The 17,763-nt window shown below is 40.2% G+C and overlaps 1 protein-coding gene across 4 annotated transcripts; it reads right to left on the reverse strand.

The window, feature by feature from the left end:
• Positions 1–1,232: 1,232 nt before the first annotated feature.
• Positions 1,233–17,712, reverse strand: LOC141801142 (NLR family CARD domain-containing protein 3-like). 4 transcript variants are annotated; one of them, XM_074684084.1, is made up of 14 exons: positions 17,325–17,712; positions 13,896–14,004; positions 12,767–12,856; positions 10,130–10,219; positions 9,930–10,037; positions 8,187–8,294; positions 7,954–8,061; positions 7,597–7,657; positions 7,255–7,462; positions 4,207–5,998; positions 3,942–4,115; positions 3,670–3,831; positions 3,525–3,571; positions 1,233–3,276 (listed from the first exon to the last, which is right to left on the reverse strand). In XM_074684084.1, the coding sequence occupies exons 1-14, from the start codon at positions 17,329–17,331 to the stop codon at positions 2,747–2,749; spliced, it is 3,594 nt and encodes a 1,197-aa protein (XP_074540185.1). In that variant the 5' UTR covers positions 17,332–17,712; the 3' UTR covers positions 1,233–2,746. The 4 variants fall into 4 exon arrangements, with proteins under 4 accessions (XP_074540185.1, XP_074540186.1, XP_074540187.1 ...); XM_074684085.1 differs by lacking the exon at positions 17,325–17,712 and adding an exon at positions 15,163–15,354; XM_074684086.1 differs by lacking the exon at positions 17,325–17,712 and adding an exon at positions 14,487–14,539.
• Positions 17,713–17,763: the final 51 nt, after the last annotated feature.

Below are 17,763 nucleotides of genomic sequence, written 5' to 3' on the forward strand. Positions count from 1 at the left end.
TATTCAAGAGAGCAAGAATGAAGGCAGGTCAAAGAATAGGTCTAAATTTAGTCATGTCCAATGTAAACCCAAACAGAGGGTTTCAACTGCGGCCTCCATCAAAGCAAATACAACCCAGCAATCTGAGAAGAAGCGCTCTCAAATATCTGGCAGCAAACATTCAGCAAGCAAAGCCAAATATGACTAAAATAATTCATGATGAGAAGTACAGTTGTTCAAACAGTTGGATGTTTTTGTTGTTTTCATTCTTTTGTGGAAGACCTGAAGTGCCCCCCCATGTGACAAGATTGGATGCTCTCAGGTAATTTGATATTGAGACCCCTGCTTTAAATGAACTGAAAGCTTAAAGTTATAACTAAATATTTTCTACTACACTTAGGGATGGGTACCTTTCACATTTGAAACGATACGGTACCTATACCCGGAACCTGTCAATCGGTACCGGTACTCAACGGAACCAATTTTCGGTACATTCTGTGTTATATTAGTAAAAAATTATCAATTTTTGAAGAATAAAATACATATTTTTTTTCATTTAACATATTCATTCTTCAATATATAACCTTGCAATGCTGTGTTCATGTCCAGCATGGAAAATCTCCTGCTCTTCCACCCCCTCACAGTCACAAGGATGCATTTAGGTACCTAAATATGGTACCTTTTGATTTTATGTGAATCGGTACTCAGTACTTGGTACTTTTGACAGAATTCGGTCGGTACCTATAAAAGTACCTAACTCGGTACCCATCCCTAACTACACTGAACTTAATGCCGGCTTCTCTTTCAATAATGCAAGTTTAATTGTTCACACAAGTTCTGTGAGCAATGGGTGAAGAAAGCTACAGAGTGATCCTGTTTATGAGTCAGAAAAAAGTACTGAAAAGTACAAACTCACTTTGTGATTAGCAGTTAAGAATATTTTCTACTTAAGTGCTTGTAAATAACACAGAAATAATGTACCATAGATGGAGGCAGACTTTTTAACCTTTCCATTTCATTCTTGTTGTAATTTATTCAATTTCTACCAAAATTGAATGTAATTGTATACATTTTTCATAGGAAACGACAGCTGTACATGTGACTACATTGAACACAGTATATTTTGCAAAGAAAAATGCATTCACCAGTAATATATTCAATAGATAAATGTTTCATTCAATATGAGCATAGTATCTTTACAAATGTTATATGAAAATGGAGGCATTTTGCTTACTTCCTCTTTCCTCCCTCAGTTCATGAGATTAAGTAGAGCATTCAATAATAATGACTTTTACATGCATTTTGTGCTAATTTTCAGATATTTTTTAATACATGTAACAGTAGATTGTTTATGAGGATCTCAATCTCATTAATTGTGGAAGAAGTTGGCTAAACCTTGATAAAGAACACAAAAAAGTCACATCAAAATACAGAAGGAGTACATTGACCTGTAGGTATTTACAGTTAAACATTCATCACCCAGTTCAACAGAATCTCTATTCCATATCAAAACAAGGTTTCATCTCCAGCTGGTGAAATAAAAACACCAGATACAAAAAGAAAAGCTTTGAGGAAAAAGGTGGAAACAAAAGCTTTACATTTCCTTGTGCCCCCAGCAACACATCTGTACAAAGTCTGAGCAAACGTCTCTGTGGTACTTCATGCGAGTTGCATTTTTGCCTGTATATACATTATCCTGAAGCTTAATATCAGTTTTGTTGTGTTTTTACAGTGACATTAAAGGCTTCTTGATTCTGAAATGTTTTGATTTGGATCACAAGTAAAGTATGTTGTGACATGGCATTTGTATAAACAACTTTACACTAAATCATGCTTCCTCTTAAAGCCAGAAAATGAGCCTCACAATGGCACAAAATCAGGTGTAACTTCTGCATCAACTCTTCATCATAAGGTGTTTTTCAACCAAACATTCCCAGATGTTGGATGGTTCCTGTGGCCAAAGATCCGGGTAGATTCTGTAAATCAAGCAAGTTAATTATGGGGAAAAAATAAAGGTAGTAGCAGCACACTGCCTGACCAGTGGAGGGCAGCAAGACAACGACCATTCAGCAAAAAGAACACCATAGAAGGAGAAGACAAGCTGGTATCAGTATGTGTAGCACAGCAAAGTTCCTGTGGTTGAAAAACACCTACAGACTCTGAAACTAAAGCCACGTTTCCACCAGGCAGACCGGTTTGGTTCGTTTCGGTACTGTGCATTTTGTGGCGTTTCCACTGACTTATCTCGGGACAGATCCCCAAATAACTGAGACCGAGTCCCACTTTTTGGGACCCTTTTTGGGACCCTTTCTCATGGGTGCCAGACTGAACCAATCAGCTCTCGGAAGGCGGTGCTACAACACTGCAGACCGTTGATTGGTCAAAAGAATCGTCACTTACCTCGACAGTGGCTGTATTTCTCCTAGCGACACACAGACTTCTCTGAAACAAAGCTTGATTGTTCTTTGTATCAAAGAGCTACATGCCAATCACAGAGAGGACGAAATGCTGCATGTCTTCATCTGTGCACTTTTTTTACTGTGTCGCGTTTTCTTCTTCGTTGGATTTATTAGCGGGGTAAACTGTGTCGCGCTGCTATGATGTCAGGCTATTGTTTAACAGCTGTGGCTTTCGGCATCCAGCTTACACCCCACCTACCACAAGAGGGCACAGTTTGCTGTGGAAACGCAAACAGGACCAGGCTCAACTGAACCAAACCGTCCCAAACCGTACTGAACCAAACCGGACTGCTTTGTGGAAACGCAGCTTAAGTTGGCCACAAAGTCACTGAGGAGCCAAAGGGGTCCATCCTGACCCTGAAGGCAGGGTAGACCGGCTCACTGAAGGTGGTACTGAAGGTGTGGAGGTGGGTCACTCTGTCAGAGATCTTGTAGAAGGACAAAGTCCCAGCAGACCAGTCCAGGTACACTCCCACTCTGCTGGACGTCGGGACATGAATGTCGGTTCTTGTGTTGTTGTGCAGCACAGAGTAACCTTCATTGGAGCAGCTCAGACTCCAGGACTGATCATTCCTGCCCAGACAGCTGTTGTCACCTTCCCCCTTCCTTTTGATGCCTTTGTAGGTCACTGCTACATAAACATGCCCAGACCACTCCACCTCCCAGTAACAGCGACCAGTCAGACCCTTTTTACACAGAAGCTGCTTCCAGTAAGAAAATCTCTCCGGAGTTTCAGGATAGGATTGGACCTCCTTTGTTGCCGTCAGCTTCTTGTTGTTTTCTGACAGGACAAGTTTTCTGTTTGCCGTGTTTAAGTCCGGTGTGAGTTTAGAGGCATCTGAAGGAGAAAGCAAGTCAAAAGATGGCGGTTAGCAACAAAACAGAACCACTTTCCTGAAGTTGTGGGTCAACATCAGCTGAACTGACTGTAAAACCCTTTAAGGAAGAGACTAAAACCCAACAATGGTCCATTTAGTATTCCACTCCAGTTCTCCATGGTACACCACCGCTGACCAACCCTTATCTGAACAATTGTGGCCAAAAACCAACTGAATTATAATTCTAATCACTATAAATGAAACTTACACTTTGTCAGACCAGGTTTCATTGTCTGTGAGCCCCCATGGTCCAACCTGGCACAAAAACAAGCAGAGATAAGGAAGTGAAAGTCAAAGGTGTAATCACCTGACCCCCTGACCCCCTGACACAAACAACTCTGCAACGTTCATACCTGAGAGTGGCAATACTCTTCCCAACATCAGATAAGGCCTTCACTCCTGAGTCTCCAGGGTTGTTGTAGCTCAGGTCCAGCTCTTTCAGATGGATTTTGCCAGATTTTAGAGCGGAGGCTAGAGAAGCACACCCTGCCTTGGTGATCATGCACCCTGACAACCTACAAACCAAACAACACAGTTTATTTCTGCCACTAGTGGGTTGTCTGGCTCCATTTTAAAGGACCTGGGTGCAGAATGACAGAAAGAAACAGGAAGAAGAAGAACTGACCTGAGAACCTCCAGCATACAATGTGGACTCTCCAGTCCAGTGCACAGAAGCTTCACCCCTGAATCCTTCAGGTCGTTGTTGCTCAGGTCCAGCAGCTTCAGATTTGAAGTCGGGGCGCTGAGAACTGTGGACAGAGCTTCACAGCTTCTCTTGGACAGATTACTGGAACCCAGCCTACAGCAGAACCAGACACAAGACAGAGATGGGTCAGTATTTCTGGATTCTTGTTGATCTTTCGTTATTTCATGATTATTTCTCAACCTACAGAGCTCCAGTGGAGGCTTTGACAACTGGCAGCATCTTCAGGAGAGTTTCCTCTGAAAACGAGTACTTCTTCAGGTCAAAAACCAGATCTTCCTCTGATGACAGTAAGATGAAGACCAGCGCTGACCACTGAGCAGGAGACAGGTTCTCTGTGGACAGACTTCCTGAACTCAGGGACTGTTGGATCTCCGCCACCAGGGAATGATCGTTCAGTTCATTCAGGCAGTGGAACAGGTTGATGCTTCTCTCTGGAGACAGACCCTCACTGATCTTCTTCTTGATGTACTGGGCAGTCCTCTGACTGATTTGAGGACTGATCTTCGTCTCTGGTAGCAGGCCTTTGAGGCGAGACTGATTTGTCTGCACGGAAAGACCCACAAGGAATCGGAGGAACAGGTCCAGATGACCATGTGGACTTTCTAGGGCCTTGTCCACAGCGCTCTGGTAGAAGACTTCAGATCTGTCCCCAAACAGTTTGGACCACAGGGACTGTGATTGTTCTTCCGACAGCAGGTTAACCCCAGACTTGAAGAACGTAAGATGGACATGAAGAGCTGCCATGAACTCCTGAACACTCAGGTGGACAAAGCAGAACAACCTGGTCTGGTACAGTCCTCGCTCCTCTCTGAAGACCTGTGTGAGGACTCCTGAGTACACCGAGGCTGCTCTGATGTCAATGCCACACCCTGCCAGGTCTGCTTCATAGAAGACCAGGTTGCCATCCTGCAGATGCTTGAAAGCCAGTTCTGCCAGAGACTCGATCATCTTCTTGTTCTCTGGACTCCACGAATCAGTCTCAGTTCCTCCATTATACTTGATGTTCTTGATTCTGTTCTGAACCACCAGGAACTCAATGTACATTTCAGTGAAGTTCTTTGGGAGCTCTTCTTCCTTTCTGGTCTCCAGAAAATTCTCCAGAACTGTAGCAGTGATCCAGCAGAAGACCGGGATGTGGCACATGATGTGGAGGCTTCGGGATTTCTTGATGTGGGAGATGACTGTTCTGGCTTGCTCTTTATTGCTAAATCTCTTCATGAAGTACTCGTCCTTTTGTTGGTTCAAGAACCCTCGGACCTCTGTCACCAAGTCAACACATCCAGGAGGGACCTGATTGGCTGCTGCAGGTCTTGTAGTGATCCAGATGAGGGCTGTTGGAAAGAGTTTCCCCCTGATGAGGCTTGTGAGCAGCACATCCACTGAGGCGGACTCTGTAACCTGAGTCACGATCTCACTGGTGTTAAAGTCCAGAGGCAGTCGACACTCATCCAGACCATCAAAGATGAACAGAACCTTGAAGTCTTCAAACCTGCAGATTCCTGTGTCTTTGGTTTCAGTGAAGAAGTGTTGGACAAGTTCCACTAAAGTGTACTTTCTGTCTTTCAGCACATTCAGCTCTTTGAAGGTGAAAGGAAAGATGAACTGTATGTCTTGGTTGGCTCTGCCTTCGGCCCACTTCAGAGCAAAGTTCTGTGTTAAGATGGTTTTCCCGATGCCAGCTACACCCTTGGTAATCACCATTTTGATCGGTCGATCTGTTCCAGGTGAGCCCTTAAAGATGTCTTCACATCGGATTACCCTTTCTGGTTTGTTTTGTTTCCTGGATGCTGCTTCAATCTGTCTGACTTCATGTTCAGAGTTGACCTCTGCTGTGTCTCCCTCAGTGATGTGCAGCTCTGTGTACATGTGCTTCAGAAGGGTTGGGTATCCTGATTTGGCAATCCCTTCAAAAACGTGTTTAAACTTCTGTCTCAGGTTAGACTTGAGTTTGCACTGGCATAGTGGAGCGAGAGTTCCTATAAGGAAAAACAAGAAAATGTTAAACGGTAAATTTCAAGAATCCGTCACAGCTTAGGCAAGGAAAACATGGAGTAATTTCCTAAACTTTAGAGGTTTGCCCAGTTTATTGGAAGGTAAGGTAACGTTGGGACACTGCGTAAAGCATTGATCAACATTTGGTCAATGATTTGCAAATCCCGTAAGCTTTATATGTAGTTGAAAACAGAGCAAAGACAACATGTCAAATCAGCAACCTGTGCTAAAGGTTTGACAGCCTTGTCCTTTGAGGACATGTCAGTTGGATTCAGGAGTTCCTCAAAGTGTTCCTTACCACCACCAGGCAACATCCCCAGTTAAGCTTTGCAATTCTCCACCCTTACTGAAAACAGATGCCTGACAATCTGCTGGGCCCACCTTTAGGCAAGCTTTGGTTCTGGTCTCCCTGAACACCCATACCCTTTATCTTTTTGTAACCATTGAGGCTGCTAGACACTGGTAAGCTGCTTCACAAGACCCCTGGATGTGCACAATCAGGAGGACCTGGGGGCTTTCTTTACCAGCAGTGTGTGCCTCCAGGTACCAAGATCACTACCACAAGACGCACCATCCAGTGGCTGTGCAACCAAAACCAAGAACAAGTGCTTTCACAATGAAGATTTTGGACATGGTCCATTTGGATTTTCTGTCCCCAATTTCCTCAGGGATGATCAAGAAATCCCCCTGGAGGTGGGACTGAGAGGCCTCCTGGACAAGGGCCTTGACCTGGTGTTTTGGTTTTCCTTGTACCACAAATTAGGGTTTACCAGGTCTGTCAGGGTGCCTTTGTCACCATTGGATCTCTACACCTCAGTGTACAAGACATACAGCCGCAGATCAGATGATGTGACTGCTAAGACAATCATCACTCTTTTCCTGGGGGGTCTAGTACCCAGTACACTCATAATCCCCCCTAAGATCCAACATGGTGTTTGTTTTAACCAATCCATGATTAAAGCAAAAGTTTGATAACCTTCAGATCTGGCTTGCTGCCCCTTTCCAAGTGTCTACTTTATTTTGCTTTATCCAAACTTTCTCAGAGTTGGGGTGGCGCAGAAATGTGGTTCTCCATGTTCAAGATAAGGTTTAAAGTCTGAAAGAGGATGAACGTCTTTTGCATATATGATTCTAGGGTTAAGAGTTGAATGGCGACAACATCACAAAGGAATTCACAGACCAGATTCACGTGTTGCACAGCATGATCATTTATCTGTGTTATCAGTTAAAGGTTTCTTACTTATCTGCAGAGAGTCGGCCAGCTCATGCTGCTTCATCCTCCTCATGGACTTCAGGGTGAGCTTCAGGATTTCTTCCCTGCCACTAAATCCCTCCTCATCCTCTTCATCTTCACAGTTGCCTGAGCATTCTGGGAAATCTGAGGTCAGAGCCTTTTCAAACTGGTCAAGCTCACTTGTCACGTTGGCAACAATGTTGTTCCTCAGAGTCTGGAATAAAACGAGAGTAAAGCAAATTTTTGAAAAATCAAAATGTATTCCTATTCTGAATTCCGAAGAGGAAACAGCCCTAGAGTGTTTCTTTATGAGTGGGTGCCGTAGTCGTGGGTTTGTACATGACTTACTCTAAATATGGCGCTCACATCTGGGATCCCAGCACTGAAAACTTCTTTCCCCTGATCCACTCTGTGAATTAAACACAATCAGAATATTGCTTATTCAAACACCAGGTAGTTACGTTAAAAGTAATAACTTACAGTTAAGAGTTGATGCGTATATAAACATTAACCCACTGACTCCCCCTTGGCAAACACCATTTCTTAATTCCGTGCACAAATAATGTTCTATTCTGCAACTGAATGAAGTTGTAACACTTTAAGGTTTTTTGCATTGGTAAATAATACTTTCACAATTTACACGGAGCATTAAAGGGTGTTTAGTGCAAATATATTTAAACCAAGAACCTGATATTTTTGACTTACTGAGAATTTGAATGCTGCCTTTTGAAAGTGACCGGCTCGCCCTTGGACATGTCACTCTGTAGGGACACGGCACTCGGCGCAGGAGGATCTGCTCTTTCCTCTGTAGTCCTGAAGAAGCAGAGCATTGAAAGGACAAGGACAATCAGTACAGCAGATGTAGATGAGCTTTAACAGAGCCCTCTTGGTGTCAGCCGTTATTAAAAGCACTGACGTGAAGATCTCCGATGACTTACTGAGAGTTCGAATGTTGCCTTTTGAAAGTGACCGGCTCGCCCTTGGACATCTTACTCTTTGTGGATAGAGTAGTTGGTGAAGGAGGATCTTCACTTTCCTTATCGGACCTGAGATGAAGTACGGTACAGAAGAAGAAGAAGAATTAACCCATCAGCACTTCTGGTCTCATAAACTTTGGGGACAGACGTTCAGACCTTTGGCACAGGATGTTGAACAATAGGCTTAGAGTATCAATGCTGGACGATCAGACTGAGACAAGGCTTTACGAGACACGATGAAATGATGGGGTCATCACTTAAGAATCTCCTAACTGGTTTATGACACGTTGGAAGGCTCGAGCCTCAAACACCAAGGTCTGCCCCTCCCTAGCTGGCCAATCAGAGGGAAGGGCATTTGTGGGGTGGGGAGTTTCAGACAGAGGCTGAAACAAGCCCTGTTTCCTCCAATTGGTTTGGTACGGATCGGTACAGTTTGGTACGGGTTGGATCAGTAAAGCCTGATCCTGTTAGTGTTTCCACAGCCAACTGTGCCCTTCTTGGTAGGTGGCGTGTAAGCTGGATGCTGATAGCTATGTCAGCTAGGTGATAGCATGACAACATAGTAGCATGTCACAGTGCACCACAATAATAAAACCAACAAAGAAGATAAAAACGACACAGTAAACAAAGACCAAGGATGGAAGACATCCAGCAATTCGTCACTAAGTCACTAAATGTGTGGGTCTTTGTCTTTCCTCCCAGCCCACAAAATGTGATATTTAATGAAAAAACCTGTACTTAGTAGAGCTTGTGAATATAAAATCCTGACCTAAAACAAGCTGTTTGGAATTTTGGGGGTTTGCCGACGTCAGCGATTCCCTTTTTTGACCAATCAGGAGCAAGTCTGACCTGATTGGTCCACCACAGCAGATACCCCTGAACCCCTTCCCCACCCACTCCCAAAAGAACGCCAAAGTTGAAGATCCATCACTGCTCTGTTTTTGGCTGTAAACAGCCACATAGTTCCATGCTCCAGCTTCCCATCTCAGAAGAAGACAGACTAAGTGTCTAGAGTTCATTTATCAAGAAAATGTTCCAGCTACACTCAGTAAAACTGTGCATGTGTGTGCTAGTCACTTCACGGCCGACTGCTTTTCCAGCTTTGGACAGTCCAACAGAGGGCTAGCCAATAGACTGGTCCTGAATCCAGGCGCATTACCAACCATCCTCCAACAAACCTGGGACCCTGGAAATGTGAGTATTTTAAATGCTGTGTGCTGTGGAGCAGATGGAAGAGCTTTTCCTCAGTGTCCCCCCTGTCTCTGTGTTAGCTTCAGGATGCTAACTTTAGCTGCAGTTAGCCTGTTGTTTTAGCCTGTAATGTTACGGTAAACGAGCTTCTCTGTTTTCTAAACATTGTGCACTCGGAGCTCGTGGCGCCGCTCTCAGTGACGTGGAAGAGCGGGGCGGTATCAGCGGTGGCTCATTTACATATGAAGGCCACGCCCACTAAATCAGAGCGTTCTGAACAGAGGGGCTATGAGAGCCTGGAAACAATGCTGCTGTGCTTGATTTATTGGCTTTTTGGACCAAAACATGTTACTACCATTTCATGAAGACATCAATGATCCAGATTAAACTGCAGGAAAGGAGCAGAATATGGGACCTTTAAGTCTACATTAAAATCCAGATCATGCAGACTTATTTGCACAAAGCTTTGTTATCCCAAAGCACAGACTGGCTCCAGGAGTTTTGATGACTTACAGAGAGTTTGAAAGTTGCCTTTTGAAAGTGACAGGCTCGCCCTTGGACATTTTGCTCTTTGTGGATAAAACACTCGGTGAAGGAGAATCTTTGCTCTCCTTATCAGACCTGAAACAGAGTACAGAAATATTAACCCACTGGCACTTGAAGTCTTATGCACTGCAGGGAAACTTTTTTGAGGCGAAATAGTTTAATTTTACCCTTGGAAAGTGACCGGCTCGCCCTTGGACATGTCACTTTTTAAGGACACAGCACTCGATGTAGGAGAGTTTGCTCTTTCCATATCAGGCCTAAAGAAATAATGCAGAAATGAAAGAAACTACAGTCTCAGAGCAGATTTGTAAACCAAGTTAACATATTATACTGGAAACTGAAATCCAAGCAAATGTTTATGTCTTGTTTTCTCATAAACTGTCTTTTTTAACTTAACTTGAGCCCCAATCACTTCATTTTTTACAAAAAGTAAGACATAAAAGCTTGGTTAGATTTTAGTTTTTGCAGTGAAATGTGCTCCAGATGTTGTTGATATTTGAAAAAGCTGAATTTTACCCTTTGAAAGTGACCGGCTCGCCTTTGGACATCTCACTCTGGAAGGACACAGAGCTCAGTGCTGGGGAGTCTTCACTTTCCATATGAGTCCTCAAGACAAGTCACATTCAAAAAGAAAGTGAAAGTATGGAAAGAAGTATGGAATATACAAAGTATTAACCTAATGACATTTATTGTCTCACACACTGTGGGGCAAGGTTTTTAAACCAAAAGTACAGATTACATTGCAAAAACTTTAATCCAAGTATTTTTTCAAGTCTTATATTTTGAAAAAGGACTGATCAAAATTAGACTGAGCCACATTCACCTGATCTGTTCATTTCAAGATGTTACAACAAAAATCGTTTCCTATAATTCAGCTTTTGCAGTGAAGCTCTAAATTTTTGTGACTTATTAAAAAGTTGGACTTACCTTTTAAAAGTTACCGGCTCGCCCTTGGACATGTCACTTTTTAAGGACACAGCACTCGGTGTAGGAGAACCTGCTCTTTCCATGTCAGCCCTGAAGAAATAACATCAATACAAAAAGAGAAAGTGAAAGTATGAGGTGCTATTGTTAGATACACAAAAAAAATCCAGTAGCATTTTTATTTTTTCACCACATGGTACAAGATTCACAGAGTCACCTGACAAGACCAGAAATATATTTTATTTGAAGATATTTAAAAAATGACAGTTTTTGCAGTGTAGCTCTAATTTTGGTGCCTTTCTTAAAAGTTAAATTTTACCTTTTGAAAGTTACCGGCTCGCCCATGGACATGTCACTTTTTAAGGAAACAGCACTCGGTGTGGGAGAATCTGCTCTTTTCATATCAGGCCTGGAGAAATGAGAAATTAAAAAGAGAAAGTTTAGGAATAAGGAGTACTTTAAAGAGCCATCTTAAAGCTAAAACAGTCAAAAACTGTGGAAACAGATTTGTAAATTATGAGTAGAGATTATTTTGCATAAAATTAAATTAATAGAAATAGAAATAGACCTAAAATGAGCCACATTTAACGGTAAATTACAGATATACACTGCTCAAAAAAATAAAGGGAACAGTAAAATAACACATCCTGGATCTGAATGAATGAAATATTCTTATTAAATACTTTACTACATAGTTGAATGTGCTGACAACAAAATCACACAAAAATTATCAATGCAAATCAAATTTGTTAACCCATGGTTATTATCTGGATTCGGAGGCTCAGTAGTGTGTGTGGCCTCCATGTGCCTGCATGACCTCCCTACAACGCCTGGGCGAGCTCCTCGTGAGGTGGCAGATGGTCTCCTGAGGGATCTCCTCCCAGACCTGGACTAAAGCATCCACCAACTCCTGGACAGTCTGTGGTGCAGCGTGGCGTTGGAGGATGGAGCTAGACATGATGTCCCAGATGTGCTCAGTTGGATTCAGGTCTGGGGAACGGGCGGGGCAGTCCATAGCATCAATGCCTTTGTCTTTCAGGAACTGCTGACACACTCCAGCCACATGAACTCCAGTATTGTCTGACATTAGAGGAACCCAGGGCCAACAGCACCATCATATGGTCTCACAAGGGGTCTGGGGATCTCATCTTGGTACCTAATGGTAGTCAGGCTACCTCTGGAGAGCACATGGAGGGCTGTGCGGCCCCCCAAAGAAATGCCACCCCACACCATCATTGACCCACTGTCAAATTCGTGACACAGTCGGGAGACTGTGTCACGAATTTGCCAATCTTGGTGTTCTCTGCCAAACGTCCTGCACGGTGCTGGACTGTGGGGTCATTACCCTCCTATGGCCTCCTCTACGTCTCCTGATGTCCTGGCCTGTGTCCTGGTAGTGCCTCCATGCTCTGAACACTACGCTGACAGACACAGCAAACCTTCTTACCACAGCTCACACTGATGTGCCATCCTGGATGAGCTGCTCTACCTGAGCCACTTGTGTGGGTTGTCGACTCCATCTCATGCTACCACTGCAGTGAAATCACCGCCAGCATTCAGAAGTGACCAAAACATCATCCAGAAAGCTCAGAAACTAAGAAGTGGTCTCTGGTCTCCACATGCAGAACCACTCCTTCATTGGAGGGGTCTTGCTAATTGCCTATAATTTCCACCTGTTGTCTTTTCCATTCAAACAACATGTGAAAGTGATTGTCAATCAGTGATTGACTTGGAGTTACACTGTGTTGTTTAAGTGTTTCCTTTATTGTTTTGAGCAGTGTGTGTCTTAGTTCAAGATATCATCCATTAAAAATGACTAGATTTAAGTTTTTGTAGTGTAGCTCTAAATTTTGGTGCCTTTCTTAAAAGTTAAATTTTACCTTTTGAAAGTGACCGGCTCGCCTTTAGACATGTCACTCTTGAAGGAAACAGCACTCGGTGTTGGAGAATCTGCTCTTTTAATCACAGCCCTGAGGAAATGGCACATCAACAGAAAGAAGTATAAGATGATGAGGTAAATGTTGATGAAAAATTTTGTGTTACAAGTAAAACAGTGACCTGTTGTGGCAGAGTGTGAAAAATGCAGGGGATTTAAAGGCTTCATCATTATTATATAAGATAAAATAAAATAATATAAAAAATAAAGGCTTCATTATTTTAATATTAAAAAAATTAAATAATATAACAAAGGCCTCACTATTATTATATTAAGAAAATAAAATTAAACAAAAATAATAGGCTTCATTATTATTATAATATTTTAAAAAACAAAATAATGTGAAAAAAAACCTTCATTATTATTATATAAAAAAGAAAATAATATATTTAATAAAGTCTTCATTATTATGATATTAAAAAGAAATAATATAAAAAATAAAGAGTTTATTATTATTATTTTTATATTTGAAAAAATAAAATAATATGAAAAAATAAAGACTTCATTATTATTATTATATTAAAAGATAATGTAAAAAAATTAAGGCTTCATTATTTTAATAATAATTAAAAAATAATATTATAAGAAAATAAAGGCTTCATTACCACTATACTAAAAACATAAAATAATGTGGAAAAAATAAAGGCTGCGTTTTTATCATATTAAAAAAAACGAAATAATGTGAAAAAATAAAGGCTTCATTATTATTATTATATTGAAAAAACAATTTAAAAAAATAAAGGCCTCATTAATATTATTATTTAAAAATTAAATAATGTGAAAAAATAATGGCTTCATTATTTTTTTTAAATGAAATAATGTGGAAAAATTAAAGCTTCATTTTTATTATATCAAAAAATAAAATAATATGAAAAAATAAAGGCTTCATTTTTATTTTTATACTAAAAAATAATTTAAAAAATAAAGGCTTCATTATTACTATATTAAAAAAAATAAGATTTTATAAGAAATAAAGGCTTCATTTTTATTATTATATTTAAAAAATATATAAAATGATATAAAAAACAAACAGATTCTTTAAAACAAGCTGATGTTACAGACTTCTGTCTCACCTCTCATACTCCTCCTCACTCTGTGTGGTGTCAGAGACTGGGACGGTCTCATCCTCCTGTTTGGGCTCACTCATATCAGCTGGAGTATCCATAACCAGGTTTAAATCACCTGACAAGGTTAAAAAACACACACAAAAACACATTCAGATCTTTTTACTGAACAAAATAATCCAATCTGTTGAGTTTAATCCCTTCTGAACTGGATTACCTGCAGTTGGAATAATTTGGAGATACATTATCAAATTGGACAGAATATAAGGAATTAAAAGCAACATTAAAAACAAAATACATTGGATGTTTGTGATTAGACCCTGTAAATTGAAATTATTCTATTTCCACTTACTATGACTTCTCTATTTAATTTAACAAGTTAGAGGTGGTTTACAGGTCCAGGTGGGGTCCTAAAATTACCTGCTAAACACTCTTTATCCCTTGTTACCCTGCTACCAGCTTACATGTATTTCTGTCACGGGCTGGTACAAACTATTTTGATAATACAGTCACATCAACAGCACATGCATCCACTTCACATGCTTCATACTGCCCTGAGCAGGAAATAATACTCTGAGCAAAAAAAAATTTTTATTTCACCCTGCCCTCTGAGTTCAGTTCTATCTTCCTGATTATCTGGTTTGGTTAATTTGCCCTCATTTCTATTTGTTTTGTTTTGTTTTCAGCACGTTTAGCTCCTCCCTCCCTCCCTCCTTCCCTCCCTCCCTCCTTTCCTCCCTCCTCCCTTCCTTCCTCTTATGTAAACAATAGGCTTGCAGTAAATGCTGTTTATGCTTTTTCTCCCATAATCGTTCCTATCTTTACTGAATTTACTTCGAACATTTGGTCAATAAAAACATATTTTCTTCCAGCTTTATTGAATAACTTGCTTCTTTGCTGAACATGCAAATCTGCAAATTTTAAGGGCTGAACTGCCCTTTACATTTTTTTTCTCTACTCGTGGATGAACTGTGTTTTAAACCTGCTCAAATGTCTAAATCTGTCAAACAATGACAGCCTGCCGGGTAAAAAATGAAACTCTTCTACCTGGCTGTGAATTAGGCCTACTTTAACAAACAGAAACTTTAACCTGACGCGTTCACCCTCAGTAAACAAACCACTTCATGGTTCAACGAGATCACATTACGCACATTAATGACACAGGTGAGAAACGGTCAAACACATTTCGTGGTGTCATTGTCATGACTCCACATTTACAGAAACAGGACATGAACACTTTAGAGTATTAAAAGCTGTCATCTGTTTTTGACATTACCTTTGTGCTGTGCTGTGTCGTGTTGTCGTCGATGCTGCGCAGTAAGTGAGAAACCGAAAGTAAATTTTGGATCCGCCCGTCAGAAGAATTTTATCTGTGACCCAAGGGTTTATGCTTTGCACGAACTTAAGACGGGAAGTTAAACGGGTTTAGATTTGTTCTGCAAAGCTGTGTATTGAGATTTAAAGGGCAGTATTCAACAGTTCCTGTTTTTTGGAGAAGAAAGGGAACGGGAACTCTTAATGGTAAACAATGTGTTTCGCAGTTTTATGAGTACCTCATGAAAGCTTGATAAAATTCCAGTTTATGATCAGGTCTCACTGCCGTGGACTGTGGACTCCAGTATCAAATATAGTCATGTCCTCATGTAGTTAAATATTTCTGTATTTCTGGGATAAAGACTCCACATCCAATCAGAGAGCTCAGAAAGTTCTAGAATGTTGTGACATCACAAAGACAGAAAGCTCTCTGTGCTTGATGATGTCACAACATTCTAGAACAGCAGCTCTGGAGCCTGATGCGGCTCTTTGACTCCTCCCTCTTTATTGGAATAAAGAATTGTTATTTTTCTTACAGAGGGTATTGATGATTAAAGACACTGACACTAAATAAAATCCTGTGTTAACATTTAGTTGATCTAAATCTTCATCCCATCTGTCAATAAAGCCTGCCACCGCTCTACTTCACCTCCTACAACATCAACAGCCCACCAACTTTCCATGCACCTGTGGCTAACCTCAAGTTTTACAGCCCTGGGAAGATAACTACATCTACAAAAAGACTAATCTGGAAGAAAATACTGATTTTAATTCTGTGTGGATGGATTCATTAAACTGACAACGTGATGGATTAATGTACATGATTGATATGAGGCAAGACATTGGCAAACAACAACAAAAAAAAAAACTGGCCTAACCGATAGTATAAATTTATGTTGTCAAATTCTATTAATTAAATTTCCTTTTTTTATTTTTGGGAAATTTTTTAATTCCCAGAATTTTCTTAAATATTTGCACATTTTTTTGTGAAATTTCAATTGTTTTTAAAACCTCGGCAACTTTCTGAAATTTTAAAAAATTTTCAAAATATTAAAAATGTTTAAAATAAATTTCTTTTTTTTCTTTTACAATTTTGTTCAATTTCAAAATTGTTTGAAATTTAATTTAATTTATAATTTTAGATTTCTTTATTGCTTTAGATTTAAAAATCATTGACTTCTTGCAATTTTTTTTATTTTGACTTTTTAAATGTCAGTAAATGTATTTGGAATAATAAATAAAAATAACAAAAGTTATCACATGTAATTAAGTCAAAAAAACTTGTTCGGACCATTATTCACTAGATTTTAATAATGAATAGAATTTTAATAAACTGTACTGTATTTATTGTGAAGATAACGTAGATTTTGTGGCTCCTGAATGACTTCAATCCAGGTGAGCTGAGGAAAAATGGCTCCTATGAAAGTAAAGGTTACACACACCTGTCCAGTCCTGTCCGACCAAACTGGGAAGTTAAGAAGTAAGGGCATAAATCTAGATGGGAGACTTTTTTCAAGATCAAAAAATGACTTATTTCAAGATATTAAAGGCAGAAATTAAACCTGAGTTGCATTTAAGAGTAAGAAAATCTTCCAGTGAGGTAAGAAAAATGTACGTTTGCTTTTTTTGTATGAAGACTTAAAAATTCTTACTCAACGAAACTCAGTAAGTGCTTTTTTGGCATCATTTTAGCCTTTCAACATCTTGAAATAAGACACTTTTCTGGACTTATCTGGTGAATGTGGCTCAGACTAAGTCTAATAAAATGATTTTTACTTATGAGTTAAACAGAAAAAGTTGTTGGAACTTGAGTTTTTGCTTTGCACACTTTTGTATATATCAATATTGGCTATCTGTGTAAATTGTTTAATTTGAAGGGGTTTTTTTATATTAAAAAAAACAAAGTGCAGGTTTTAATCATCTTACATTTCGTTGTGTCCCAAGAGCAAATCTGAATACACATTAAAAAGAGCGCACTTCATTTAAACAGCATCAACACACCCTCCCCCTCATATCAGGGATCTTCAGCTGCCTGCTGACCTTATCACGCTGCTGCTGCTGCTGCTGCTGCTCGGTGAACTCAACACTCACAGGTAGAGGTAAAGATACTCAAAAACAGCTCACCTGTCATCCTGGTGCCTCTGTCTCTTCAGTCTGCCCCATCCCAAATTATTCCTTTTCCCAGCTGTCGACTTTAAAACAGTAATGGAGGCGATCACGCTGTGAGACTGCTGACGTGTGATTGAAGTCCTGTTGGCTTTGGAGGCAGCTCATCAGTTTTTATGGGTGTGTCTTATCTTTATCAACAAACGCAGCCTGCTGGCACTATACCGTCAATAAAGTGAAAAGTCAAGCTGCAGATATAAGTCAAATTAACCTGTAAGAACATGTTGCGTAGGGGAGAGTAAATATTGATGGGGTCAACAGAAACTGAGCATGCTCAGAGTGACTGAAAAAACACAGGTCTTACTTTTATCCACATTATTTCACTTTTACTCCTGTGTTCGCTCAGTTTTAATCCATTTTATCCACCTTTTATTGCATCTTGTTATTCTTTGTTTGC

This window comes from Halichoeres trimaculatus, unplaced genomic scaffold (genome assembly GCF_033239565.1).
Source record: "Halichoeres trimaculatus isolate MK-OKI-2021-1 unplaced genomic scaffold, fHalTri1.1 fHalTri1_scaffold_12, whole genome shotgun sequence".
In the NCBI taxonomy this organism is placed as follows: domain Eukaryota; kingdom Metazoa; phylum Chordata; class Actinopteri; order Labriformes; family Labridae; genus Halichoeres; species Halichoeres trimaculatus.

Bases quoted from the DNA above. Each gene is read 5' to 3' on its own strand.
- LOC141801142 (XM_074684084.1), bottom strand. The intron at 8,295-9,929 runs GTAAGTCATCAA...ACTTCATCTCAG, and splicing joins AGGCAACTTTCAAACTCTCT to GTCCGATAAGGAAAGTGAAG. The intron at 3,277-3,524 runs GTAAGTTTCATT...TTTCTCCTTCAG, and splicing joins GAAACCTGGTCTGACAAAGT to ATGCCTCTAAACTCACACCG.